At 41.9% G+C, this 21,210-nt stretch overlaps 1 protein-coding gene across 3 annotated transcripts in view; it reads right to left on the reverse strand.

Annotated features, from left to right (window-relative positions):
* The window catches only part of atrn (attractin), a 151,468-nt gene that overhangs the window by 79,147 nt on the left and 51,111 nt on the right, over window positions 1–21,210 (reverse strand). For 2 of the 3 annotated variants that reach the window (XM_085767215.1, XM_085767216.1), the window contains exons 13-22: window positions 17,710–17,831; window positions 15,804–15,942; window positions 15,471–15,652; window positions 10,677–10,896; window positions 8,159–8,344; window positions 6,329–6,574; window positions 5,221–5,358; window positions 3,879–3,972; window positions 3,009–3,061; window positions 1,321–1,415 (exon numbers count right to left, since the gene is read on the reverse strand). In XM_085767215.1, the coding sequence (XP_085623341.1) occupies window positions 1,321–1,415; window positions 3,009–3,061; window positions 3,879–3,972; window positions 5,221–5,358; window positions 6,329–6,574; window positions 8,159–8,344; window positions 10,677–10,896; window positions 15,471–15,652; window positions 15,804–15,942; window positions 17,710–17,831 (1,475 nt within the window). Of the gene's footprint in view, window positions 1–1,320; window positions 1,416–3,008; window positions 3,062–3,878; window positions 3,973–5,220; window positions 5,359–6,328; window positions 6,575–8,158; window positions 8,345–10,676; window positions 10,897–15,470; window positions 15,653–15,803; window positions 15,943–17,709; window positions 17,851–21,210 lie in introns of all 3 variants that reach the window. The other variant, XM_085767217.1, reaches the window with a different exon arrangement.

Consider the following 21,210-nt stretch of genomic DNA (forward strand, 5'->3'; position numbering starts at 1 on the left):
GTACAAACACTTATTGTTTTGCAGACTCGGGCAAATTTGCAAAGCTAATGGATGGAAGCTGAATTAGCAAAACAAACATTTATACAGGAATCGTTGAAAGGAAACGCTGCGTTCGAGTACTGTAAGTACAGCTGTAAACTGATACCGGCTTTGATTTTGGTTCAAACTGGTTCAAATTAAAAACTAATTTATGTTTACAGGAGGATTGAAAGGAAGAGTTTCTTAATAATTGATGAGATGAATGATGTGTACATATATTTAAAAATCGAAGATGAACAGTGTATACAAAGTCATCTCCTGTCACTTAAGGAACATTTCTTTCTGCACACCTCCAGCTGACAAACCTGTCCTACTTTTGGTAAAAAGTTTTATCACCAGGAGTAAAATGCCATCTGGGACATTTAATCAGATCCTTGTGTTTTCAGTTTCAGCTCCAGATGTTGCGGCCACGTGAACGGGACCGGACGAGCTTTTGTTTGACGTGAAAAACATCTGTGTGATGATGAGTGCAGTTCACGCTACGACATCTCACTTCACTGTGATGGCGTAGCGTGAACTGCACTCGTCTGGGCCGTGCTGACTTTTACCGAGGAAGCTGTCGAGCCAGAAAAACCTCCGTGTGATAAATATGGTTGATAATAAGTTCCCTTGGTAGTACCCGTACTTTTATTATCATTATTTATACCCCATTATTCAGACATTCTGCCCATGTTTATATTATTTACAGCAGGTTTTCACACCTTCTTCTGCTCGCTGCATATTTTTGCTCCTTTAAATAATGTTATACTTCTAATAATTTTGTTTTTACTCTGCTCAAGTCTTAATAAAGATACTTTAGAATGCAATAACACTGTTTAACGGTTTATTTCTCTTCTCTAAATGGAGCTACATAGTAAGTATTCACATTATTATGGTTGATGCTTATTTTCCTTGAGCTCTTTACTTACTCATGAAGATTTTAAAACCCCTAAATGTCACTTCTAATAGTTTTAATGCCGACTATGTGTGTTACTGTCCAGTGAAAATCATCTTCCTCCCACTGAAGTCATTTCTTCAGGTTAAAACCAGCTCCTCTCTGGGTGCAGAAACTTTATTCTACCACTTCTTCAGTTTTAATAAAAGCCCTCTGCATCCAATTAATTACTGTTATTTCCCCAACTAATCTAATTAAGATACAACTGGAGAAGTGAAGTGAAAAAGTGATTTACTGACAATAACAGAGGGAGGAGGGAGTACATCATCATCACCATCACACAGTGTTTCATCCTAATACAACAGACAGCTGCTGCGGCGGTGAGGCGTTCACTGACAGAGACGTACCTCCTCAGGTGTGGCCACGAAGTTGATGGCGGTGTAGTAGCGGTCGTCCTCCTGCGACAGGCTGAAGGTGAACTGGTAGTCGATGAGCAGCGTGTCTGTTTGAAGCCATCAGGCCGCAGGTGTGGAGCGGATTACAAAGGGGAGAAGAGGAGAAAAGAAAAAGCTCCATCAGTCGAGTTTGAAAGTCATAGAAGAGCTTGGGGCAGGAAATTGTCCAGAATCTCCGAACGTTCTCTTTATATCTCAAAATTTTTATTGACTTTCTTTGAACGGCGTGAAGATTTTAGTGTGTGTTCTGTGATGAAGGCGGAGATAGAGGCCGAGTTATATTGCCAGTGTTAATCTCCACCTGTAGATCAGTGCACCACAACAACATACAGTATGTGTGAGAAACAAACAGGAAGTCACACACACGTGCAGTAGAGGTGAAGTGGACCCCGACGTCTCTCCTCTCATGATGTGGAAACTTTTAAAATCAATGTTTCATTCTCTTTCCCGTTGGTCTTTATTGACCTGCACGGGAAAACTCATCGACTTTGTCACTCCCCTGGTCACACTGGGCTCCACTTCTATCCCAACATGTTGTGATCCCTTCTTCTTTTCATGCTCGTTAAAAATCAATGTGGGGAAAATAGGATCTGCTGCCGCCGGTTCAGAAAACCCAAAGAAATTCAGTTAACTAAAACGATAAAACTATTTATTTTTTGGTTCACGCAACAACAACATTTTTTTCTGATGATGTAAAACTAATAAAATGCAGAAAATCGTCACATTTCAGCTGCAGGAATAATTTAAGAACTTGTTGATTCATTTTCCAACACTGAAGCTGGTTCAGTTGTCACACAACCAAATCACAAACCCACACTGTTTGACACAAGTCGACTCCTTCAGTCTGTCTGTGTGTAACTGTCTCGTCTATGTTTTGTCTGTTTTTGACCTTTCATTGTCACTTTCAGTGGGTTTGTGCAATCACATACTACCATTTGCAAAAGATGTTTATATTATATTCGCACTGTACTTTTACCTTATTCTCACATCATTGCTGCTGAGTATGTATTTGTATTTATTTCATTATTATTATTGTATTTTTTTATCACCACTGAACCTGAGAAACTAAATTCCCTTCCTGCCATGTACCATGTGACATAATGACAAATAAAGTCCTTGAATCCTTTCTTTTCTTAAAAAAGAAACATGTACTGTATTGGATCTTTAAATAACAAGGAGACACGTCGTTATATCCTCTATAATAACGACTGGCAGGAATAATAATGACATGAGACTAATAATTTGTTGCGTGGACCCAAGGACTGGAGTGTGTCCCTGGCAAAAATTGACTGTCATCACAGCAGGAAGCCAGAAAAACAGTCTCTTCAAAAGCTTCCCGTTCTCCTGCGACTGACTTTCATCTGCGATTCTTTCCACCTGCGAATGATTTCATTTTAAAAGAAGCCGTCCTTTTTTCTTTTTCTTTTTTTCTTTCCTCTGGCTGTTATTTCTTTAAACATCAAAACTACCTGAGACCTACTTTGATTTAAGAGCCATGTTACCATCTTGGCACTGACCCTAACAACCAAGAGGAGTCAGGCCTCTCTGTGCCGTCTTAGTGCGACTCGGCTCCTCACCCCTCCCACCCCACTTCACTCCCTCCCTCCCTCCCTGAAGCGGGTAATTGCAATTCCACTTACAGTAGCATGTTCCTTTGAGGGGGTTGCCTTGGTAACGATTCTCTACTTCACACCTGGAAAAAAAGAGAAAGAGAAAGAGAGAGGGATGTGAGATATGGGACAAACAAAAAATGTGGGGAAGGGAGTGTTAAGAGATAGAGAGAGAGGAGGGGCGGGAAAAAAAAGACAGAGAGGGTGAAGTGGGACAATTTAATTCCTGATGAAAACAAAGCAGGAGGAAACTAAACACAGTCGACGGTGACACGACTCTTGACCTTCAATCAGCAGGAGGAGCATCACAGAGAAAAACAGAGAAAAGAACAAGGACTGGTGGAGCTGATAACATCACGTACACACACAAACAGACACACACTCTGCCTACAAAGATATGTCAAGTCTTTTTTTATATATATATATATATAATGTTATTTTTAAGTTATTGTTGGGGGCATTTTTATGCTCTAATTGGATAAAGCGGCGAGAGCGAGCAGGAGTGGCTGTGACTGAGAAATCGTATTTTTCATTTTCTGTCTTTTTTATGATTTCTTATTCTTTCAGGGAGGTCAAACAGAGGCTGCGATTCAAAAGAGTCTGTTGCTCCGAGTTGTTTTTCTTAGACTAGTTGGGAAACTGACCTCATACTCTGTTATACTGATTAATGATCAAATCATCAAACACTCAGAGAAACTAACTGGACAAACCGTATGATCGGTCCTGAGAGAAAAAAAACACACAAAAACAATAAGAACAACAACTAAGATATTAAAGTTAGAAGGTTTTTCTGAATATAAAGACAAAGCAAGAGGTGGAGAAGGAAAAGTAAGGATAGAAAGATGTGGACAGATGTGTGACAGATGTGGACAGAGGGTCGGAGGAGTGTGTCAGACTCACAGGTGGCAGCGATCTCCTTTGATGCCCTTGGTTGTGCAGAAACACTTGCCGTTGTTTGTGTTGCAGATGCTGGCGTGGCCGTTGCACTTGCAGGCTGAACAACAGACATCAAACAGGAAAATTGTAAATAAAAATAAATCAAAGTGTCTCAGTGAAGCAAAAAACTATTCACATGTAATGACAGGTGGAACATTGGATGTATTGTGTTACGACGCGGCTGTTATATGAACGACTACATAGATCGGCTTCAAGCTGAAACTGTGAATTAAATACAGTTTACCCACTTCATTAACATCCCATCATGCAGCCAGATGTTCACAAGCTCCCCTCAATAAAAAATGTGGGTTTAACAGCATCTGTCCAGCTTCTCTCCACCTCCTGACCCAACTCTGCTGCTCAACTCAGAACCACAAATCTGATCAGTCAATAATCAATGTTTGGTTCTGGACTCTTCCTGTCTGTCACTACGTCTCATTCTTGACAGGAAACGACAGGAGAGGAAACAAAACTCCGGCCTCCATCGTTGACTTTAGCTTCAGGTGAACTATCCCTTTAACCTCACTCTGAGATGGGCACGTTTGCTGATTTAGAGCCAGTTTCATCACACCTGCTTTCACTGTTACCGTCTCTCATCCTTTGTATTGACGCTGTTGATTATTTCCAAACTGACGAAGCTTCCCGGCATCAGCAGCTGTGAAATATGTCGAGATCTGTTCAACAATGGGCCCAAACAGCTGCTGGAGCAACAAACAGTAATTTATGTACATGTGTTGTCTTGATTATTCGTTCATTATCTTTTTTGGAGGTATGGATTTCATCTCAGCGCTCTCGCTGATAACGTCTGACCGATCAAACCGATGTCAAGAGGACGCCATGATTACCTCTGAGGTGTTATATGATTTTGAAATTCTCCTGAGGGCCCACCTTGATTTACAACCAGGAGGGAGAAAATATGTATAAACAATGAATGCATAACACTGACAAGATATGCAGAGAGACCAGTTTATTGATTGGCTGTCACTCATATAAGTAAATATACTGTATAATCCAGAGGGACGCCAAAATTGCAGAGCCGAGTCTAGAGTATACTGGTGGTTAAATGAAGCTGTGGAAGCACTGGACGATTGATTTGTTGTCCGATTGACTGACTGTCAGTATTAGCTGCAGAGCCGAGTAAATCTTTAATATCCCAGGGGGAATGTTTTACTGTGCAGCCCCGGAATCGGGAAAACGGCCGACATAAAACCCGCACTGTAAAATACTGACAAGTTAAATGAAGCTGTGTGCGATGACGGCGACGCGGCCTGACCGCTGGATTTACGGGGCCCGGGCGGATACTCACGCTGGCAGCTGCCCCCGTTGGTCGGATCTCCGTAGAAGCCAGAAATGCAGCTCTCGCAGTGTCGGCCCGTCGTCAGGTCCTCGCACTTCTCGCACACGCTCTCGTTGACGCACTGACTGTGACCATTACACTGACAAGCTGCCAGGGAGTAAACAAAGCACAGAGACACGCACGCACACAGGGAAACATGAATGTGTAAGAAGTTCATTTGGAAGAACAGAAAGTGATGTGGAGTATGAGCCGAGCGCTGCTGCTGCTGCACGAGAGGTCGAATCCTCTTCCTGTGGTTTTCACTTTGTTGAAACAATGATGTGCACAACTGAGATCTGCTGCAGCTGACTGGGAAGTTCATCACCTCAACTTAGATGATGATGAACGAGTAAAACAATCCTCATGTGACCAGATACTTTCAGATATTATAGTTAAAGACACAGGGAAATACTGTGCAGCATGTGTAGCTGTAGTTTGTGGCTCTGTCAGGAGGCTTTAAAATAAAATAAAAAAACAGTATAATAATACAAATAATCATGTTGAGCAGCTTGAGATTCACCCATATTAACAAACACAAGTCTTGAAATTTTTGGACTTTGCTGCTTGTTTTTGACCTTTGATCTAAGCCATTTAAATTCTGTCTTTGTGTGCACGTCTGTCTGTCTGTCTAGTCTGGAAAATGATAATTATATTTTTGAAAACAGAAAGAAGAGCATGACTGAGGTTTAAAATAAAACAATCCAACTACTCCAAAAGGTTCTGGTGGACAAGTTGTGACCTGCACATTCACCACGTTATGAGATAATAACAGAACGTTACCACAAGTTGTTTTAGAGGTAAATTCATGGAAAACCGCTGATGCGTGTTACCGTTGAGGGCAGTTTTTCAGCAAGCAGGCTCTGCTCCGCCGTTCTAAAAATAGCTTGCACCGACAAATAAAGGTAACAAACCTACACCTAAGACTATAGCGATTATGGCAATGGGCCAATTTGCTAAAATGTTGAACTATCCCTTGAAACCTCCTTTAAGGCTGATTATACACTCATCTGTTCATTTGATGACTATTAACTGAAGACAATTAACACACACGGTGTTATACGTCAGATCTTCTCCTGACCTGGGCAGTGGATGAAGGACCAGTTGTATTTGGCCTCGCTGGGGCACATGCTGGCGTTGAGGGCCGGCTGGGGGCTGGCGGGCAGGCCGGGCAGGGTGGACGGGGCCGGGACCGCCGTCTGGAAGGGCCCGCGGTACGAGCCCTCGATGCACTGGCCTTTGCCCGTGTTGCTGGGGTCGGTGCACCAGCCGCAGCCCGGCTGGTCCAGACACTGTCCACATGTTCTGTACCCAGAGCAGTTCTCCGCTGCAGCAAAACACACACACACACACACACACACACATCACAGATGAGTGATGGCTGAGCTTGTTAAGTAGAAAGTAAGATCAAGCTTTTCCATAAAGTTTGATTTAATAACTCCCACAACACCTTCATGGGGCTCAACAGTGAAATCAGCTCATTCCTGAGCAGCTGCTTCCCTCCATAGAAATTTGCCTATATTTTAATTCCAAACTCTGGGGCCCACGGGGGCTTCGTCTGCCTATGGCTGTCAGCAACAATTTGTACTTAATTGACCTGTTCTCTTCTGCTCTGCAAAAAAAAAACAACCCGAAAAACAAGAACCAAACTATTATTAATCCCCATCTCATCTAGTGGAGGAGCCACGGTTTAATGTGCTCGGCTAAATGATGGTTAAAAAAACAAATATTTAAAGACGCTCTGCTCCAGGAAGCCACACTCATTTAAAACTCAGAGTTTTAGCCTCTTCTTAAGTCTGATGAAGATCGCTGCACATGCTCGAGTGGTCGAGTACTTTAACTGCAACTGGAGCGTTACGTGAGCCGACTTCAGATTTATGCTTTTACATTGAGGTTTCCCTCATTTTACAGATTGCAGCTCATGAATCCTGAGTGGGAGGGAGGCGGTCGTACCATGTATGTGTGTGCATGGTCATGTCGCTGCAGCTCAATCAGAGGTTTAAGTAGCTTGAAGCAAAGATTTCATGTGACAGGCAAAAAGAGTTTCTTTTGTTTATGACAGAAATGACATTTTGTTTAAAATAAATAACAGAGGAAAGCACAGGGAGGTTCATGCACATTCTATAGTAATATTTGATGTATAATCAGCAGGTTATGACTCCAGAGATGGAGATGCTGCAAACATAAGACAAGGTCAATGTGGAGAATCTATTAGCAGTAAAAAGAGAGAATGTTCTTTCTACTCGACTTTTATTTACTATAAAATTCCTCAAAATCACTTTGTAATTTGGGATTAAATGAAGTTAACATTCATTCATTATTCAGACGTTACTGGAAACGTTGTCGTCCACATGTCATGTGTTTTCCTGGAGACTAATTTCACTTTGTGTCTGTGTTCAGTTGACCTGCTGCTGCACTGTTGTAGACATGAATTGTGATTAATAATTCATCCCGCAAACTTAAATTACTACCAAATTACTTGTTTCTTTTTTCCAAGAAACTTCATCATGAGGTAATTATTGAGAAATTATGGGCGCATGAAATAAAGTGCGACCAGGAGTTCACGTGTTTTAGTTGGCAACAACTTCTAGAAATCATCTCATCTCATGTACTAAGTTGTTGATTTGTAATTGGCAGCGATGTTGTGAATTAAGTAGAAACATTACAAAAACAGAAAATCAACACCTGACACGTTATTTCTACTGACATGAACCAAACCAGTCCTGACAGCAGCTAACGTGCTGCCTCCATTAAGACTCTCCACAGGGACTTTAAATTATTTCTGTGTCCTACATACTGCAGAGCTACGAAGGAGTCTGAATGACATGATTATTATTATTAAACACATGAGCCAATAGAGTGAAAGAAACATTAGAATAAGTAGTAAAGTACGGCGGTGATGTAATCTTACGTGGACAGGTGTTCATGGTGTACCACTCCATGCACTGTCCGAAGGGGAAGGAGGCCACGTAGGCGTTGGAGTCGACGCACTGCTTCATGTTGCTGCACCACATGCACTCGGAGCTGCCGCTGGTGCACTCGCTGCAGGTGGTCCGCATGGCGCAGGGCGTCCGGCACTGCTTGGCGCTGTGGTTGGCTGAGGAAGAGAAGTTCCACAAGTTAAGTTTGACTTTTTTAAAGCAGTGGCGTCTCAGGGCTGCAAAGAAAATCCTGGATAAAAAAATAAATAAAAAAGATGTCTACTTCCTGGTGGAGGTCAATGCGATGCAGCCCAGCAGAGCTTTTAATCTATTTGAAAACCCCATGTCGGCCTCCACCTGCCTTTTACTACATCTCTGCAATTTTACACTGTAAAATGCATATGAAATCATCTTCCATTGCTGATGGCTGTGTGGGTCGTACTCTGAGAGCAGCTGGTAGCAGTTACATCTGCAGTTAAAGCAGCACCGCCGCAGTTTAGTGAGGCGATTCCTTAAATTTGAAGTGACTGGCGAGAGACGCATTAAAACTGAACAGCCACTGATGCAGCAGCAGCAGAGGCCGAAACGTCCTGAGGTTTTACTGCCCGGTGCGGGTCAAGATCCGAAGAGACCGGATTTCAAACGATGCAGGTCTTTAATGAGAAACTTCCAAACAAATCATGCTTCATTGATTGCTGAGTTTCCTGTTAAAAGTCGATTAAATTCCTCTTTATCTTAGACCAGAGTGGTAGCTATAGCCACAAAGGATCAGTCTGAACATGGCCTGAGAAGACAGGTGAGTATTTAAAAGAGACATGTTGTGCCCTTTTTCCACAAATCAAAATAGCTCCCAGGTGTCTTTAAGACATGTCTGTGTTGAGCTTCGATCAAAATACCCCAGGGATCAAACATTACAGCTCTTTTCATCCTGTCTAAACAGCCCTGTTCAGAACGGCTGGTTTCAGTGCCTGTCCCTTTAAAGAGGAACTATGCAGGATTTTTACCTTAATTAACCAGCTTCGGAGTAATTGTGATGGTTAAATAAATGACTTGTAACTTGTTACGGGGAGAATGGAGGTTCTATGCCTTCCACGTAGCCTCACCAGGGGGCCGCTGATCTGGAATGGGCTGGATGAGAGTCTGAAATCAGCCAATTCTATCACAGTCTTCAAGAAAAGGTTAAAGGTGCAACTTCTGAACTCATATTTACCATCGTAATCTGGGTATGTCTGTTTTATGTCTTTGTCTATTGTGAGTTATTGATCTGTCTTGTGATTGTATGATATGCATTGTTTGGTATTATGTATTGTCTCATTGTCTCTGTCATTTCTGTGATGTATGTTTTGTCTTGTTTTCTATTATGATTGTATGAATATGTAATACGTTAGTATTACGTTTGAGGCTCCCGCCATAAGCTTTAAATAGCTTCTTGGGAGACCTGGCGCTCCACACATCTGCTTCTGTTCTTTTCTGCTCTGTCTATGTGTGTTGTGCGAAATAAATACTGATACTGATACTGATACTCTTGGCCGAAAACCAACCTTGCACATGGCCGGGAGGAGGGTTAGCAGAACAGTGGAAAAGCGACCACACTTGTATAGTAGTTCCCCTTTAAATGCAAATGAGCCACTGCTAACCCCGCCCGCCCCCTTCACTGGTACCTGTACTCAAAGGTAAGGTTGGTATTATGCAAATTACAAAAACGAATGACATCATTGAATGACAAGTGAGGGAACAGCTCGTAAAACCACATAGATTTTAACCTAGAGAGCCTGAAAATTACAGATTTGTTGTCAATTCTCACATTTTGGGGGCCAGAAGGTAAGACAAACTCGTTAAAGAGCCTTCAAAAGTGATATTTCCATAAAATGTCCCCTTTAACGTGACAATTTGCCAGAGATGAAGAACAGGGATCTAGTTAAAGGAACCAAATCTAGTCTCTAGACCAAAATCTGGGCTTTAACAGTTATTAGAGCCATATTTGCATATTTTGTTTGATCCTTATTATCATTAATATTATTGCACATAGCTGCTAAGATGAGGTTCATAATTTAATTTGACTGTTTGATTATTCTATATATTATTCTATATTCATTGTGTTTATTGTAATGAGCCACCTCCCAGGAAATGAGGACACAAAAGGGGAGAGTGGAACAGCTGGTTCAGATGAGACAGGACAGGGGAGCCATAATGTTTTCAGACCGCTCTCAGTTATTTCATCTTACTTTTCTTTTAGCGTGAATCCTAAGTTGTGTGTTACTGCAAACCAGGCACGAATAAATCGCCTTTTTTTTTTATCCAAGAGATGCAGTGATTGTTTTTTATTGGAGCGCGTCACAACCACAGTGAAACCCCTGAACAAAGGACGGCGGCTGGAAGCCGGTTGCCGGTCAAAATGCCGTCACAACAGTTCTGTATTTACCTGAGATTAACTTCACATTGTGTGTTTGGTTGAGTTTCCATGGATCAAACAGATATTTGCTGGTAGCTACGCATCAAACAACTCACCTGGCCGTTCGCACAAGCTGCCGTTGACCGGGTTGATGCAGGTCTGAGCCTTCAGGCCGCTGGACGCCGGCTCGGCCAGGTAGCCGCAGAAGCCGGCGTCGCTGGGCTCCCCTGGCAACCACTGCAGGGTGGTGTTGGTGAAGGGCGACATGTCCTCCCAGCACCAGTACGACACGTTGATCTTCCTGAGCCCCACCCAGGGAGTCACCATGGCCTTGTACTGGAAACACACACACAGGGACAGAGTCAAAACGAGGCACATTCGGGGCGTCGCGTGGCGTAGTGGTTAGAGCGGGCGCCCCATGTATAGAGGCACAGTCCTTGCTGCGGTCGGCCCCGGTTCGAGTCCCGCGTCGGGCGCCATTTGCTGCGTGTCATCCCCCCTCTCTCTGCCTCCCCATTTCCTGTCTGTCTCAACTGTACTATCTATAAAGGCATAAAAGCCCAAAAAATATACTTTAAAAAAAAAAAAAAAAACGAGGCACATTCACATCGTTGTTACTCGATCCGTCTCTAAATCCTCTCAACATTTTGATTATCAGAAAAGAAATAAAAGTGACGACACCTGTTGAAAATCACTGTCGACACATTTTAATAACCACCGTTTTTTTTCTCCTTTCTTTTGGTCAGAAATCACAGCGCTGCCTCGGCTGCAAACAACAACAACAGAAACAAGCCAGAGCGATCCTTCATCTGCGTTGACATAAATTTCAGTGGAGTGACCGCGCGGCCATAAAAAGCAGCTTTACCTCAATGGACTTGAGCGGCTCCGTTATCAATCCCATCTCTAATCAATGGCCGCGCTGTTGCAGCAGCAGTTGTAAACACACTGAGAGCTCGATCCCTCACCGACCTGACGGGAATTACTGTTCCATCAGCTCCGCTCGCATTTCTGGGATTAATTGATCCTGCGTGGAAAACGCTGGAACTGCTAAACAGCAGCGACAGTGTCAATATAAGACAGCAGGAGGACGTGAGGCGTGTTTCACAGTCTCTGTGTTTTATAGTTGGAGCAGACAGGTTGAGAACTGCTGTTATTCATAATCACAGCATTAATTCCTCTGCACACAGATTATCTGTAACTGGCCACAGCAACAGCAGAAATCTACTGTGTTATTAGTGTGGATGGAAAATCCTCAACTCTAGCCTCATGCCTTTTTTTTTAATTTACATATCATTTAGTGGCTGTAGGGCAATGTATAGGATCATTAGGTGAAACATTTTAGCATGGCTGGCCTGAGTGAGGGGTGCATGCAGTCACCACAGCAGGCCTGCAGCTTTTGAGTTGACGCTTTGTTTTATTCAAGTGCAGAGTCGGTCGCTCTCACTGTGCTTTTGACACATTTAGGATTATGCAACACTCTTCAGTGAACTCAAGTGCAGACACACGCTAAAATATTTAGACAGATTTAGCTGTGATTAGACCAATAATGTGGTACCCCCTCAAAAAACAAAAAAAAAGACAACACATTTTCCCTCAACAGCATAAAACTCTGAGACACTCATCTACAGTGTTTATTAATTCAGGGAATGTGATGGTGTGAGTCTTATTTTAGCTCCTAGAGGCATTTCAGGGCACAAACAATAATATGGCTGTTGATGAAGAAAAATTTTTTATCATCCATTATTCTGGAGCAAACTGTTTTGAATTACTGATCGATTATGTATTCAGTGAGGAACGGCTTCAAAAGGTCTCAAATCTGTTCAGTTCAAACAGTTTAAACCCAAAAAATATTAAGTCCCCAGTGAAATAAAAACAGAAAATATCACATGATGAAGTGAACTGCTGCTTTAAAGAGTCCCTTAAAAGTTGAATAATAGCTACATGTGTTTTTTTTTTTTTTTTTTTTTTAAAGTATATTTTTTGGCTTTTCATGCCTTTATTCGATAGGACAGTTGAGAGTGTGACAGGAAATGGGAGGCAGAGATGGGGGGAATGACATGCAGGATAGGGCCGTCCGACGCGGGACTCGAACCGGGGCCGCCTGCAGTGAGGATTATAGCCTCAACACATGGGGCGGGTGCTCTACCAACTGAGCTAAACACCGCCCCAGCTACATGTGTTTTTATAAAACATTGTGACATCAGAGTGAATCTGACTTTTGACCTTTTGGGTATAAAAATGTCAGCTTATATTTTAATGTGTGCCAAATTTAAAGAAGCTCCTTTCCTGCGATCGACTAATTGATATCTGGGTCATTCCGCCAAAAGAGTGCCATTTGCTCATTGTAACTCTTAAAAATTAAACTTCATTTTTCATTCCATTTCAGTATAGAATTTTTTAATATACACATTTACTCATTCAAAATGAGTACTGGTCAATCTCAGGCTACTTTATTTAATTTATTGCTGCTTTTATAATTGCATTTTTGAAGAAAAAGTAACAGCAATGAGGGTAACAGCAATGAGTTTTTTGCATAAAATCAGCAATTGTGTGAAATCTAGCCAAATAGCATCTATACTAACAGCTTGAGCACACAGAGCACATTCTTAGGATTTAACTGAATATTTTACTTTTGATATCAACAAACACTGTCTAGAGATAATTTAGGTAACAGGAATGAGTTTTAAGAGTGACGGACCCTGACATAGCTACAATATCATTCAATTTCAGGAAAAATAAATTACAGAATTTAATTTTGGTCTTCCCATGACTTTCAAAAGACCTAAATGATGTCACTTCCAGCAGAACATGTCACTGGTGGAATGATCCAAAACTTTTAGAGTGTAGAATGTGTCCGGGTAACAGCACTGAGTGAAAACCTGGGGACGGGACTAAAATGTGAATTTTAACCAAAATATAATTAGGTTTAAATTTAAAAAATGTTATATAAGTGTAGATATAATATAAAGTCACACTAATATGCAAAAAAAATGAGATTTTAGAAGGATTTTATTCATAATGCATTGTGGTAAACTATAGCGTTTGGCTCTGGGGACATGCAACAAAGGCTATGTTTCAGTGCTTTGAAAGCCTTTTTATAGTAATTAAAAATTATATATCTTTAATTTCTACTGTGATTCATGTGTATGGTGCTTTGTTTATTAATTAAATGCAATTTATATTATATTATTACATGTTTTTATACATTTAATATGCTGGGGACAGAAATGGCACTCTTTTGGTGGAATCGCCCATCTTGTCTACAACTTAACTTAAATCTAATCAGGTTTGCTGTTAAAGTGAGTGTAAACCTGAAAATCCAGCTCCTGTTAACGTTTCCTCTCCTTTACACAAAGTGCTGATGTGAATTTAAACCAACGTCAGAGATCTGACGGACTGAGAGCTCATTTTCGTCTCGTTTGACATTTCTGTGCAGGTTTTGAAGCATGCACTGAGATATTAGCTGACGCTGCACTTCCTGATTGTTTCACATTAAAAACAAACCGCTAAAGGCTTCAGGATCAAAGCTACAAGATAAATGGCTTCAAAGACGAGGCGCATTCATCTGCACATTTGTTTTATGCTGTGTGTGTTATTTCCATGTGCAACTGTCAAAGCGTGACGGGTGACACACGTGCACGTGCCCATCCTTCATGCAGATCTAACACTCGGAACGTGACCTACGTCACCTGATGGAGAAGCAGCGGCTTGAGATGCCTGCTGGATTGTTGGGATAGATTTCTCCGTGTCTGCTCTAATGGAGCGAGTAAGAGTCGTCTGAGCTGCGAGGAAACTATCTGCTAATGTGAGATTTGTTTCACGCTCACTGGTCCAAGAGTTACGGACAGAAGAGAACCCGACCGGAGCTTCACCTTCAGATAAAAAGACACAACTTTTCAAAAGAGAGACGCCACTGCGGCCGCAAAGACGTTCAAGTTCAAAAACTTAAGGGATACACCAACATTTTTTTTTCTTTTCATGTTTTGCCTCACCCCCGAGTCCATGACAAGCAAATAGACACCATCCTTTCGACTGTGCGTGCAGTAACAAGGGAGAGCCCGTATCGCCCGTAATTAGCTTAGCTCAAATGCTGGAAGTGTATCAGTGTTAGCCTGCCTCCACCTAAAGTCATCAGAGAAACTCTTCAGCAACTCTAAACGGAAACCGGCGGGCCGATCTTCGTCTCAGAGCTGACAAAACTCTCCGGTAAGGCGTCTTGAGCGGTCAAATGCCGGTAACGGGACGAGATCGGTCAAAACGGAGGGTTCAAGCAAAGACGGTTTATTTTGGTTCAAGCTAGCTACATCGAGGGTAGGTTAGCTTCCTATTTCAAAGTAAAAGCACTTCTGTATGTAAAGAGCAACGGGTGTTTTATTTTGTGAAAGTAACTGGAAGTGCGTTGGTCACAACGGCTAGCTTGAGTAGCGCAGAATTCGTCCGAACAAAATTGTAAACAGTTAACGACACACTGCTGATCTAAACGGCTACTTTCTCGCCTAAAAATGTTTGAAATGTCGATAAAGTGATATATTTACAGAGTTTAGAGCTAAAATGAAATCAGCTTCTGACTGCTGATTTCGGCTCGGGTAGGAGGCAGGCTAACGCTACCTATACACTTCCAGCGTTTGAGCTAAGCTAATTACGGGCGGTACGGGCTCTATCTCCCTTGTTACTGCACGCACAGTTGAAAGGATGGTGTCTATCTGCTTGTCATCGACTCAAGAGTGAGGCAAGACACGAAAAAAAATGTTGCCGTATCCCTTTAACGCTCAGTTTTCTGCTCATAAAACAAAGAACAGCTGTGGTTGCTTCATGGCTAATGTGTCACCTCTCACCACGACATCCTGATTCATTTAAAGTTCAAACTTCTGATCTGTGACACCCGGGACCGAGACCCTCCTCCATCTTACCGCCACGCTCATGATCTGCAGCTCCCTCAGGACGAAGTCCACCTTCTTCTGCGTGGTGAGCGAGGCCAGGACGGCGTTGTGGCTCCTGCAGGCCAGCTTGGCGTTGTCATACGAGTCCTTGGCCGTGATGATCTTCAGACAGGAGTTGCCCACCAGGTGCCAGTTTTCACCACACACGTTTTCTGAAGCAGAGAGAACAAGACAAGAGTCAGTAGAGTCGAGATATTACATCATCAGTTTCTTTTATTGATGATGCATCGCTGAATCTTAAAAATTAAACAAGAGAGAAGGTCTAAAATGACAACAACATGCATCATCATCATCCATCGTTACCTGGCAACGAGATGCACTCCTGGTTGCGAGGTTCCCACTGACAGTTCTGGTCCACGGCGCAGCTCTTGCAGCTGGTTTTCTTGTTGCACACGTACGAGGGGTTGTCTTTGGGGCAAACGTCGTACTCCCCGATCGCCCCCTGAGAGAGGAAAGCAGAAAACAAACAGGCTTCAACTCTCGAGCTCCCAAAGTACCAGAATATTACATTTCATGCTCCATAAATGACTCTGGTCTCTGAGAAGTGAACCTGGATTTCATTATTTAGTAACCAACACAGTGGAACTTCATGAGGAGGATGCAGGTCGTCGAGGGTTTAAGAGATGTTCAGTGAAAAAGACTGAAAATGTATTTATTTTGCCCTCATGAAGCTACAGCTATTTGAAGAGAAAGACCTGTTCACAAGTGTTAAATTATTAGACTAGAAGAGCGCAGACCTCCACTGAGGCCGATGTCAATCACACACCACACTTGAGAGAGGAAAAACAGAATTCACGGTAAATGATCTGACTCTGAATCTGTCCCACAATTAACTGCAGTGTTTTGTGTCATCTTGCTGACAAACAAACATAAGTGGAAACATGAACTTCTTTGCAGAGGTGATGACTGTCGTTAAAAAAAAAACAGACCCTCATTGTTCAGATGTTTTAGAATAAGTGCAGGTGAATGTGTTGGAGGACACGAGAACTGTTGTGTAATCATCATCACTATTCAAATGTGACATGTCCTTATTTATAAAAGCAAAGGTTTGTGACAATGTTGTGCATCTTCTTCACACAAGGTTAGTGGAGATGCACTCGTACTGAGAATCCAGAACCAGAACCAGGTTTGTTACCAAGTAGGTTTTCACATATGACGAAGGAAAAGTATACAGAAAGAAAGCAGTAGTCAGGCGTCAGGCAGCATTTATGAATAAAATATCTTCAATAAAAGTATATAACGACAGAGGAATGAGTGATAATTCATTATATGAAGTACAGGACGATGTATCATAACTCTTTAATAGTAATTTGAGGAAGGAGTCAGGTTGAGGTGGAATCTTTGTTAAAGGGGACATATTATGGAAATATCTCCTTTTGAAGGCTCTTAAACATATATTTGGGTGTTTGTCTTGCCTTCTGGATCCAAAAAATGTGAGAAATGAAAAAAAAAAAGAAGTAATTTTCAGTCTCCTGAGGGTGAAATCCATGTGGTTTAATGACGGATTGAACGGATGGAAATTAGCTCTCAGCTAAATCCGACATATTTACTGCAATTAAATGTTGTGTTTTCTTGTATGTTCATGAATATGTGAGGTCCCATTTCAAATAAACCTTTAAATAAATAAATAAAAATAAAGCTGTTCCGTCGGTTGTCATTCAATGATGACATTAGTTTTATATATAAATAAATAAATAAACAAACAAACAAATAAACCCAGTTGCTTTAGATTTAAATTTATCTGAGATAACTATGACCTGGACAAATGAGAATATTCACAGGGTCATTAGTTTTCAAATTTGCATAATACCACCCCTACCTAGGGGGCGGGGCATGTTGAGCAGTGGCTCATTTGCATTTAAAGGGACAGGCACTGAAACCAGCCGTTGAGCAGATGAAAAGAGCTGTGATGTTTGATCCTTGGGGTATTTTGACCGAAGCATGTCTTTTAGACACCTGGGAACTATTTTCATTTGTGGAAAATGGGCATGATATGTCTCCTTTAAAAAGCCTGTGAACTGAGGCTCCACCCACCGTAACACCAGACTCAACAGTACTGTGATGTGAAAACAGAGTGAGAGGTTGTAGAGAAATGTTTTTATAAACTACACTGAGGATGTGAGGATATTAACAACGTCCTGTCAGCAGAGTGGAGTGGGCAGGGTTAGCGAGGTTAGCAGAGTTAGCAGAGTTAGCAGCAGCTTCTCACCGAGGCCGAGGTGCAGTTGCTCCCCACAGACACACACTGGCTGGAGCACCACTGGCAGCCGTTGGTGTTGGCCGTGCAGCTGTAGCAGTCCGTGTACTGGTCGCACCTCTCGTTGTCGGCATCTGCAGAGTTTGGAGAGACGTGCAACGTGTAATTACTTTCACAAATCCACAGTTTTGCAGCAACAACGACAGAGATGATCATTAGTTTAATCAGACTGTGCAGAGTCCAGATGTAAAATGAGTGCAATCAAAAAACGAGGGGACGATCCAAAAAACGAATTTCTTTCCAATTCACAACCACTTATGAAACTTATTCTTCACAGTTTTACTTCAAAATAAATACATAAGTAATATTTATATCTCTGTTGCTGGACAATGTGACGCTAACCGCTGAATGTTAATCTGCTGTTCTGAATTTCACAATATCTCATTGAGAATTTGAATTTCTGGCCCTGACATAAAAGCGAAGGGAATTTATTCACATCTTTGTTTCCTTCACAACAGTTTTAAGTCTTTCTGATTCTGCCAGATCAGTCCACACTTCCTGGACACAAGGTTTCTTCTGGGGGTATGTGTGGGGGTTGGGGGGCCTCACTGGTATTAAATGTGCCTGAAAGATATTCCAAGGTGCCGTTTCCATCTGGCAGCGAGTCTGTAGACGCCAGCACACAGAAAATGAGCCGGTGAGACGACGGGCAGCGCCGGGCGAAATGAGGATTTTTTGTTTCTTTTTTTTCTGACATGACAAATAAGAAAACAGCAAACAGAAGAGAATTCTCTGCAGGAAGCAGAGAGACCTGGCTGAACTGTCCCTGATGATTACCTCCTCCTGTCCTGTCCTGTCCAACACACACAAAGGGCAGTAGAACAGGACTGGGACACACTGTTATGAAATGTATTTGTAGGACACAACAATACATGAGGGACACACACACACTCACTCACACACACACACACAGGCTACAAGTAGAAAATCTTCACATTTAAGGAGCTGGAACTAGAAATCATTATTTCTTAATAAAGCAGCTTCACATCTATCAAAACTGTTGATGAAGCAGAGAAACCACAGCCTCCAGATCATTTCTCCTCATCCCACAAAAACCTCACTTGTCCTGGAGACTGAGATTTTTCCTTGAGAAGTTTTTTTTTCTTTCCACTCTTTGAAGTGGAGGACGTCACTGACAGTCTGTGACAAACAAGCTGTTTCTGTCACTCTACGTATCTGGTCGGACATCAGCAGCAACGTGAATGCAGATGAGTTTTACAGTTTTGCAGAAACACTCGACAGAAACGAGAGGCCGCAGCCGGGTTGTGATGAGATACTCACTGGTTATTACTGTGTTATTACACGTGAGGCCGCACCTATCTCTGCACTCTGCCTTCATTTTGATCTTGGCTTCATATGCGTAACACTCTCATTATACATGCAAAATATTACTACCACTTAAAAAGTGCAATAAGTGAAAATATTATGTCGTTTTGGTTATGATCTAATGGCTACAGTATGTGCAATACATGTAAATAATACAGGCACAATGCATACAACAACTGTATACTTTAGAATTATATTACTGAATGTATATTTGACTGATTGAAAATGTTTATGCACTTTACTGTTATCCAGACTATTGCACTTTACGGTACAATGTACTGCTACACACACTTTATTATGACTGATTGCACTTTGTTATTAATTGCACTTGGCATGTCTGCACTTTACGAAATGTTTTCTACTGAATGTACTGTTCCTTTGTTTTAAGAATGTGATTACCTGTTTTTATTTATGTCTATTTTACCCAGGGAACATCTGCTAGGGACAACAGATGGAAATTAGCTCATGGCTACAATCTGGCATGTTTACATTATCGTACACGGTGATGTCCATTAACTTGAACTGTCCCTTTCAAATAAAAATGAAATTAAATTAAATGAAAATGACCTCTGATGCATCATGCCACTACACACATATCATTTTTTATGCTGGTTTTACACTTGTTTTGGGGAATATACAGTTTCAGTCAATGTCTTTTGATTATTTTATGTCTGTGTGTTATTAATGTTTTTTAACGGTTACACATGCATGAACCACGTCAAAGAAAATTATCTGTCACAACAGACAAAGTTTTCTGAATCAAAGTCTGAATTCCTCCTCATTTCCCCTCTCTTCTTCTGATTTGACCATTTCTCTTACAGATTTGTCCTTTCCTCTGTTTTATGTCTGCTTCATCCTTCCTCACCACTGTTACACTTGTCATCATCTGTTTCATAATCACTTCACAACAAATACATAAACAAAGTTGCGTGACTGTTTCTTCCACAGTCGTGGTGATAAAATCTGTCCACAGACATTTAAACACGCGAAGCACAAAAAAAAAAACACAACTCTGTGCTAGTTCCTGTAACACAGAGTGTCTCCACGACGTGTTTTACCACCATGACACATGAGGTGTAAACAACAGCAGCCCAGCTGTCACGGCCTGCGATCGTCTCCGATTAGATTCACACGGCACAAACGCAGTATTTCAGAGCGATGGCGGAGTCAAACACTGGAGTCACATTTTCAAGCAGTATACACTAAAAGAATGTTGTCTCTCTCTTGCAGGTAATATTTCATCTGACCCCTCTCCCGTGTTATTTGAGGAATATCAGCTTCTGCCATCAAACAGAAGATTCAGAGTTCCACAAGCTCGACTTGAACAGGCTGAGGAACTCTTTTGTCCCTCATTAAAGGGATACGCCAACATTTTTTTTTTTTTACGTGTCTTGCCTCACGCCCGAGTTCATGACAAGGAGATAGACACCATCCTTTCGACTGTGCATGCAGTAACGAGGGAGATAGAGCCGTATCGCCCGTAAAATAAGTGTATCGGTAATGGTAGCCTGCCTCCACCTTAAGTCACCAGAGACACTCTCTTCAGCAACTCTAAATGGACCGATCTTTGTCTCAGAGCTGACAGAACTCTCCGGTAAGGCGTCTTGAGCGGTCAGATGCCGGTAACGGGACAAGATCGGTCAAAACGGAGGGTTCAAGCAAAGACGGTTTATTTTGGTTCAAGCTAGCTACATCGAGGGTAGGTTAGCTTCCTATTTCAAAGTAAAAGCACTTCTGTATGTAAAGGGTAACGGGTGTTTTATTTTGTGAAAGTAACCGGAAGTGCGTTGGTCATAACGGCTAGCTTGAGTAGCGCCAAGAATTCGTCTGAACAAAATTGTAAACAGCTGGTATTAAGACAAATTAACAACACACTGCTGATCTAAACGGCTAGTTTCTCGCCTAAAAATGTTTGAAATGTTGATAAAGTGATATATTTACAGAGTTTAGAGCTAAAATGAAATCAGCTTCTGACTGCTGATTTCGGCTCGGGTAGGAGGCAGGCTAACACTACCTATACACTTCCAGCGTTTGAGCTAAGCTAATTACGGGCGATACGGCTCTATCTCCCTTGTTACTGCACGCACAGTCAAAAGGATGATATCTATCTGCTTGTCATCGACTCGG

This window comes from Trachurus japonicus, chromosome 22, assembly GCF_045865225.1.
Source record: "Trachurus japonicus isolate A0001 chromosome 22, Traja_1.0".
In the NCBI taxonomy this organism is placed as follows: Eukaryota; Metazoa; Chordata; class Actinopteri; order Carangiformes; family Carangidae; genus Trachurus; species Trachurus japonicus.